At 28.9% G+C, this 9,504-nt stretch overlaps 1 protein-coding gene across 1 annotated transcript in view; it reads right to left on the bottom strand.

The window, feature by feature from the left end:
• The window catches only part of LOC106690876 (26S proteasome non-ATPase regulatory subunit 10-like), a gene marked incomplete in the record, with an annotated part of 36,648 nt that overhangs the window by 17,878 nt on the left and 9,266 nt on the right, over nucleotides 1–9,504 (bottom strand). Inside the window, 1 exon segment of the mRNA XM_067053288.1 lies at nucleotides 361–506. Within this exon segment, the coding sequence (XP_066909389.1) occupies nucleotides 361–438 (78 nt within the window).

The raw sequence follows: 9,504 nt of genomic DNA on the forward strand, positions 1-9,504 counted from the left end.
ATATGCGTCTTTTCATTCCAAACTCCTTAACCATCCTAACCCATTAATTCTTAATCTTTCATCCTTAACAATCCCTGATAATTCCCCGAGGTGTCTGAAAAGAAGATGGCCACGGGACCTTCTAATTTAAATTAATCTTTGCAGTACCACCAATGGGTGATTCCTTCCCAAGATTTTCAAGTGTATATGAAACATACTACATATTTACCTATTGTATTATTTTGTACCGTTATAAATTACAATAAATAAATAATTAAAAAAAAAAAAGAAAACTTACTTCAATAATTTTTAAAAAAATGCATATATAAATAACAAGATAAATATGTGTATATATTAAATATATAATATCAAAATAAATACCTGTTGACAAGGTTGCATTGGTGGTGCAGGAGGTGGTCCTGAAGGTTTTATTACTTTGATTCTATTCGGTCCGTTCATTAAATAAGGTTTTCTTACTTATTAATATTTAATTATTATTATAATATTAATTTAATAGTCCAGCGTATCTGAAATTATGCATGATACATATAAACACATATATTTTGGAAATATTTTAAACCTAAGGAGATAATAGAAATTTTACTATGAATTGTTGCCATGAAATAAATATAGTGATTAGGATATATTTGCAAAATATCTTATATATTTATATTCAGCAATAGCTATACATGAAGAAATATAAAATCTTATATTCATTTTGATGAATAAGCAAAAAATAAATGTATTTCAAATATGTTTTTTAGTATCGTGTTCGAGACTGACTGTTTTATTATTTTGAAAATTTTCTCAACCTCTTTTATTAAAATATAAATAGGCCCAACGTTTCACCAAGGGCAATCTAATAAATTATGTAACAACTTATTATTACCAGTATCAACAACAATATGAAATATTATTTACATACCTTAATTTTAAAATCACAACCTCAAATTAATTTACTGAAATTTGCAGGCTATTATACCCAAGTCAATTTAATACAGTCAAAATAAACCTATAAAACACAACCAATAATGGATTACAGTACAAACTACTAAGTACTAATATATTTTCACCATTGTTTTAATTTATCTGTTTGTCAAATATTTTCTATCCTTCACAATTTTAATGTTCTTCTATCATTTAATAATCCCACTATTTTATAACCTACCTCAACAGCCAGGTTAGGCATATTATTATTTTATTTCACACTAAATTCATGTCTGTTTTGTCATTACAAACCCTTAGTTACAATATAGTTATTTAAAATCCAGCTATATCCATCATAAATATATTTTCCATAAGATCTTCAAATAAATTCTAATTAATCAATGTGATGCTGTGATCCTAAAATTAAGCTATGCTAATTATATTTAATAATGTTTTGATTTATTTGATTGTCCTTGATGATGATCGAAACGTTGGGTATGTACTCATGTTTTAATTATGAAGGCTGAGAAAATTTTGATAACTTTTGTTATTATTAATAAATCTATTTATTTAATGTAGTTTTCAATCAAGAAACGAGCATAACTTTTTATGTGAAAAATAATGTAAAAATTTAGAAACATTTGTGAAAAATAGTAATGTCTTGAATTATTGAACTTCCTAACTGTAGAAGAGCCCAAAAAGAGAAAAAAAGTAAGTTGTTTCACCTCAATTTTTGATTAATTTAAAAGCTTTAGTATAATTACTAGAAAAAATTGATGAGTCTGCCAATTATAGGTAGGAGGAATCAAAAATGGTAGTTGTTTCAAAACGTTAAAAAAAATCAAATTTTGATTCCGAGCTCAGTATCTTGAAAATAAAACCAGAATCATACTCTATGATGTTCTAACATCATTTAAAGTAGAGTAAGTTTTCTAAATTATGAGCCCTAATTGAGCTATTTACGTCCAATAGTTCACGAGAAAGCTTTTTTAAGTTAAGCTAACATTCTATAAAAAATTACCAGAAAAATCAGAAGTTAGTAAATTTATTTTGATGGTCTCTAAAACCATTCGACGTACAGATTTCTATAAGCACTCAAAATAATTTTTTTTCTCACCCTTTATTTATTTAATTTTTTCAATAAAAACATATGTATACAAAATAATACATAATACATAACGAACATAAAAAAGTAGTTTATGACACTTATATTCGCTTGAGTGGTATTTTTCATGATATTTGCTAAAATAAATTGATTTATTGTTGTTTGGACAAAACTTCATGTCATAATCATTTGTGGCGCTACAACTCTTGTAGAGCCAAGGCCTCCCGCAGTTTGGTCCGCCAGTCTTCTATATTGGTTGCCGCTTCTCTCCAATTGCAGATTACCAAGATAGACCTGGCATCCGCTGCCACTCCATCGATCCATCGAAGCCGGGGTCTTCCTACAGTCCTTGTCCCATAAATTCATTCGTCCAGGATCATCCTAGAAATCTGATCCTGGGTCATTCTTATTACATGGCCTGCCCACCGATGCCGTCTCACTTTGACCACCCTTACAATATTCGGGTTCCTGTTAAGTCCTGCCAGTTCAGCATTTGTTCTCATCTTCCAGATCCCATCGGCACAAACCGGGCCATAAATTTTCCTCAATTTTCTCCCCTCGAACCTTTGGAGAAGGGCTTCCTGGGGGTAGTGTCCAGCATTTGTGCATTAGTGATACTGAACTGAAAGAACTGGCCTCACCTGGGTCTTATACAGCTGTATCTTTGTGTTTTGGGAAATATCGCTGGTCTAGAAATGCTTCAGTGAGCCGAAATAGCATTTCTTTGCGGGCATAAAATTCTGCGATGTATTTCCGCTTGAATGTCATTATCCGCGTTTACTTGCGATCCAAGATAGCTGAACTCCTTCACCCTTTCAAATAAAAATCCTCTAGTTATAAAATGTGATGGTTCGTTCAGATCTAGCTGTGGGTCTGCGTACATGTATTTGGTTTTTGTTTCGTTAACCTCTAAACCCACTATAGCCGCTGCTATCTGGAGACTGATAAGAGCGTTATTTAAATCTGAAATGAAACAAAATTTCATGTGCAAAATGTATATTCATATGTGAATATCATAAAAATTACTATCTATACGAAGGTGCCTGTCATTAACTACTTTATAGTAAGTTAAATTACGTTTATTTTTATTGCTGGCAGACATATCTACATCTTAAGGTTCCTGAGGTATATTTCAAATATAAAAAGTTTTTTTTTCCGATTATGTAGAAATCAACATCTTATGAATTTATTTTGTTTAATATCATGAAAACTACTACTTCTATGAAGATAAACGTAATAAAATACTTTATAGCGCATTAAACTAGCTTTAATTTGTGTGCTAATAGATATCTGTAGAATGGTTTTTGATATATAGATTTCTCAGAATAAATTTACTTACTACTGATTGTTCAGTACACTATTTATGTAATACTGCTTTTTAAAAAGCTATATCTTTGGAACTGTTGAACGTAAATGTGTCTTCTTAGGTTTTACAATGTCGTTGGTTGATTTAAGGATAAAGAAGTTCCAAATGAAAAATTAATTTAAAAAATGAAAAAATTTTAACGTTTCGAAACAACAGCTATTTTTTATTCCCCCTACCTATACTTGGAAGACTCAGCAATTTTGACTAGTAATTATACATAGTTTTCATTAAAGTTATAAAAAATTGGGGTGATGATGGTGTGATATGTGTGTTCACAACTGCAGGTAAAATAATTTTATTAAAATATATGCCTTACAAACTATTTAATTTATTTAAAAAAAAAAAACTATCCTAATAAAATGTATAGATGTTACTGAATGAATGAATGAAAGGTTTTCAAAAATAAATCTATTATTTCCCAATAGATATTATCCCAATAATCTATTAATCCGTAAAAACTATATATGAATATTTAATGGTCAAGCTTATTAAATTTGAATACGTATGAACTATTAAATATATAAAATAATCATCAATAAAAATTAATAAATTAAAGGTGGCATATGAATTTAAATATTTGCTTGATATCATTTTCTCCTTTTTTTATAATATTTAAATTGTGCTAAAGACAAATTTTTAGTGAAGTGTGGAGATAAAATTGATAACATTTTTTTATTTCATATCAAGTATTTAATTAATTACGTAACCACAATATTTGATAAAATTATTGTAATTTTTAATTTATTTTTATTGCAATTAGACAATTGTAGTATGAAAAAAAAATCTGATGTGCTTTGCAAATCATGACAACTTTCTCTCAGCAACGTACATACGACCCAAAGTTTCGTGAAGGTTGGTTGGATCTAGCAATTTTTGTGATTTTCGAAAAATAAAGTCTAAAAAGCAGAGAAAGCGAAATTATGAACAAATAATTATCATTTTGCTATCACTGTAAAATTCCTATTTTAGAGATTCTTGAGGTAATAGCGTGTAAATAATTAACGAATATGAATTTTGGACCTTATAATAAGACAGTTTGAAGTAAACATCGTAGAGTTTACTTCGAGAAAATAAAAAAAAATAAGAAATGTGAAAAATCGATTCTGTAAAGTGGTACTTCGGGTCACATCCCAAGCATAAATAATTTAGTTAATAATTTAAATTTCTTTCGACTTTTTGTTTTTGAGCTAGGCTGCTCACAAACAGACACACAGAGAGGATTTTTCTGGAATATGTTTCTTTTTTTTTTGAGTCAACTGACCTCAAAACATGATATCTCGAATTCGAAATTTTTCACGATCGTAAAAATTTTCCTTACCATATATCATTCCTTGTGTATCTTACTGAAAGTAAAAAAAAAAATGAAACATTCATTTTATTTAGACACAAGTTATATAAGATAAAATATGTAAAATCATTATTTCATTTTTTATCGATGAACTTTAATCATTTATTTTTCTTAATGGATTGAAGATAAGTGTAATTATGAAAAAATATAAAATTTTGAAGATGATCAGGGGTGCGGTGAAAAGAGAATAAAATTAGTTAACAACTATTTATTTGCAGACGTTTCACCCCACTTTGTAGAGCTTCATCGGTGCTAAAACGATACAAAAACTACTAAAAATATTTTGACACAGTAAGATAATAAGATGCGGAAAGGTAAATTAAAGTAAGGGTAAAATTATGTAAAAAGAAAATTATATACAAAGGAAAGAAATGAAATAGAAATAATATAAAATAAACAATGATAAGAAAATAAAAAATTCCACAAACTATAAGGTTAAAAATGAACAGAAGATATAATAATTAATATGATAACGTAATGTGTTTTTCAAAATTATATTTTACACATTTTTTTATATTATTATCATTGTTTATTTTATATTAATACTATTTATTCCTTCTTTTCTTTTCACTAAAGTTTATATAATTTTAATCCTATTTTAATTAAACTTTTTGTGTCTTATTATCTTACTATGTCAAAATATTTTTAGTTGTTTTTGTATCTTTTTAGCTATTTTTGTTCACTTTTGACCTCACTCCTGACCATCTTTTTCATAATTTGAAATTAGACGGTCAATTATATATATATTTTGGGTGGGTATACCTGCTAGATTCAAATAATAACTCTAAAATTATAATAATTTAATAATTATTAAAACAAATAAAAATCGTTTAAGAACTTTGTTTGCTGCTTGAGTTATCTTGGACTCACTATCAATTGTGCTAAATATTTTTTAATTGTTATCATTTTTAACGATACTATTGTTTTTGTATTTAGTATTCAAGTACGTTCTCAGCCAGTCTGCTTTGGTACTGAGAATTTAACAGCACATTCCTCTTATCCTCAAATTTCTGAATTACTAGTCAAAACTCATTAAAGAGTAGTCCGTGTTAAAAGGCGTACATAGCGTTTGATACTATTTGTAAATTGTATGTAAAATATTTTAAAAAAGTAAAATTATATCAAAAATGGCATTAAATATTATTTTACCCACGTTTCGAAACCATCAAAGCTCTGTGCTTTCGGTTTTCCTTTTTATAATATTTTAGCAATTTATTCTTTGGTTTACGCAATTGATGAAATATGTTTAGTAGCAGTATATTTTTACTTTCACTCACTTACATATGGAATATACAGTAAGTGAAAAATAAAATTGTGATCGAGCACAATTTCGAATTCTAACTTTTGACAAAAATAAACTGTTTGAGGTACTCTGGGTTCAAACAATCTAGTCTCGTAAAATATTGGGCTGTAACATAAGTTCGTAGCGTTTTTTACTGGTAATTTCAATAAAAATTTCAGATTCTTGTAAATATTTTTAATAAATTATGTTTGACCCATTTTGATCTATACATGTTGCCATCTTTCAGGTAATTTTTTAATTCTGTTCTCTCAGAACTTCTCAGATTTTTGCGCAATGAACTCCTCTATGTGCGTTTCCTTCCTCGAACGAATTAAAGTGTTTCCCGTTAAGAGAGTTTTGAAGGGCCCGAAATAAGTTAAAATCTGTTAGGTCCAGGTGTGGTCTGGGTGGGTGGGGGATCACATCCCAGCCAAACTCCAATAATTTATGCCGGGTCTGTAAAGACACGTGAGGACGGGCGTTGCCATGATGGAAAACTATGCCATTGCGATTATAAGACACTTGTAAGAGACATATTAAGCGTTTCTGCGATTTCCCGTGTCGTAGAGTGAGGGTTGTCTGTGACTAATGCTTGAATTTGGTCGTAGGACGACCCGAGCGCTTTGCCTATTCTAAGTAAAAATTTCCGGTTCTAAACCGAGCAAACTACTTAGGGACGGTGGTTTCTCCTAAGGCATTATCGCCATACGCACTGACAATTTTGTAAACCGTCTGTGCAACGGATTTTCCTTTTTGGAAATAAAAAATCATTAAATTACGAAAATAATTTTTTTTTCCCTTCCATTTTGAGCCAGCGAAATACCACTTAAAGATAAGGAATCTCGATTGAAACTGATGCATAAAAACATCTTAACTAATTATTTTTTAGAATATGTAAAGATTATTGACCAAGTAGACATGATTTTATGAACACAGAAAGGATTAAATTGAAATATTGAAAAACGCTTCGAACTTATTTTACAACCAAAGAGTTCATGTGTGTGTGTTGTAGGCGTAATTCAAAATATTTAAGTCTTACGAAAATGAAACTTCATTTTTGAAGATGTAGTTCACCTAGGATGTTAGCACTACACTTTCTTTAAAATCGACCATTATACATTGCCACTTAAAGAATTGATTTTTCACATTTTTTTCCATTTTCTCATAAATTATTTGCACGGATAAATCCCAGACTACTCGATCTTTCCTGAACGCATTACAACTTCTTTATCTTTTGTTAAACTGTTGTATTTTTGGCAGGAACAAAGTTTATATTCGTTATTCTCACATCAAGAAACCCTAGAATATGAATGATAACAAAAAAATAAAACTTTTTGTTTATAATTTTCTTCTTGGTTTTATTTTTATTATTATATCTGCTATTACTTTGGCTTAACTATAACTGTTAATTGCGGGCCACAATCACAATTTCAGTGGCTCATCCAGTAGAAGCAATTGCCTATCAAAATTTCTAGTATTCCAGGTTTATTTCTATAATAAAAATTATAGTAACTGGCAGGATATTAAAATTTTTATGATTTGACTTTTATTCAGCAATTAATTTTTTATTCAATTCTGGCGTTACAAAAGTAAAATCTTAATATCAGGAGTAAATTGAAATAATACATATTTTCAGCAATTTCTAATTTAAAATTGCTAAAATAAATATATTGTTACTGTGTTTAACAATAAAATTCTTTATTATAGATGGTAAGGGAGGGGGGGTTGCGGCCAATCAAACAAAAAATTATTAATTCCTGTCAATGTTTCAAACTGAACTTTACTAAGGCAATTTTATTAAATCAATCAGAGAATAAAGGCAGAGTTTTTGGACTTTGGAGTTTAGCATTTTATTTTATTTATTTGCTGAATGTCTCCCGACCATCTCCACATTTAATCTAACTGTGAACTATCAACACCTCAATACATCTTTATATTAGTATAATAAACTAAACATTTTATAAATTAAATAAAAATTCAAACGAAAAACAAATTAATAGTGATAGCAAAGTTTTTTATTTTTAAAAAATAGATAATGGCACTTTTCAATGTTTGTTTTTTTTTTGTTTCCACCTCTCAATACAGCTAAATAATAAATGCGATAAAAAAATGATAGTGTCATTGTGGTTAAAAATTAACGAATATCAGAATCTTCGAATATGAACAAAAAACTGCCTAATGATTTTTAATGTATTTTTCAAAATCTTAGATATTCTAAACTAGATATCTAAAGCATCATATATTGGGCCCCCTTAGATCAGTGGTTAGACACAGTCTTACTAGGACAAGAGCCGGGAAGAAAAAAAGGCAGTTATCTCACCCCAATTTTTTATTACTTCAATAAAAACTATGTATAATTACTAGCCAAAATTGATGAGTCTGCCAAGTATAGGTAGGGGGATTAAAAAATGGTGGCTGTTTCAAAGCCATAAAAAACCATTGATTTTTTATTCGGAGCTCTATATCTTAAAAACTACCAACAACACTAGAAAATCTAAGAGAACATTATTTAAAGAAGAGTAAATTTGTTGAAATATTAGCCCTAAAAGAGCTATTTATGTCCAATAGTTCTCGAGATATAGCTTTTTAAAAAGCAAAATTTCTTGAAAATCTACTAAAAGATTAGTAGTTAGTTAATTTATTTTGAGAAATCTATATCTCAAGAACTATGCGACGTACAGATGTCTATTAGCACTCAAATTAAATCTAGTTTAATGGACTATAAACAAAGTTTATGACCTTTACCTTCGTAGAAATAATAGTTTTCATGATATTTGCTAAAATAAATTGATTTATAGTTGGGCGGACAATAAGTCTGATTTATGAAAAACTTTATTTCAGAAATCATTAGACGTACTGATGTCTGATCTTTCAGTACGTCCCATAAAACATTTTTATGAAATTTTGCTTTTTTAAAAGCTATATCTCGAGAACTATTTAACATAAATAGCTCTTTTAGGGCTAATATTTCAGCAAATTTACTCTTCTTTAAATAATGTTCTCTTAGATTTTGTAGTGTTGTTCCTACGTTTTAAGATATGGAGCTCCGAATGAAAAATTAGTTTTTTTTGTTCGTTTAAAACAGCCGCCATTTTTTATTCCCCCTACCTATACTTGGTAGACTCATCAATTTTGACTATTAATTATACATAGTTTTTATTAAAGTAATCAAAAATTGGGGTGAGATAACTGTCTTTTTTCTCCTCTTGGGCTCTTGTACTTTACCAATACGATGTCTATAGGCGGTGCTGGTTCGAATCCGGTCTGGAATGTTGACTTTTTTCGTTGAATGGTGGTCCCACAAAATGAAAAACTTTGACCCCCAACCATGGTGTAAGACAGTAAAGGACTCCAATGGAAAAAAAAAAAAATCATGTACTGGAATTCTTGAAAATGTTTACACTTTCGTTTAAATAAAATAAATCAGATAAACAATCCATCAATGAGATATAGTAAATACAAAAAGAGGTTTTTTTTTTTGGTTTTTTTAATCATAA

This window comes from Halyomorpha halys, unplaced genomic scaffold, assembly GCF_000696795.3.
Source record: "Halyomorpha halys isolate HHAL.00 unplaced genomic scaffold, Hhal_1.1 Scaffold1933.1, whole genome shotgun sequence".
Taxonomy (NCBI): domain Eukaryota; kingdom Metazoa; phylum Arthropoda; class Insecta; order Hemiptera; family Pentatomidae; genus Halyomorpha; species Halyomorpha halys.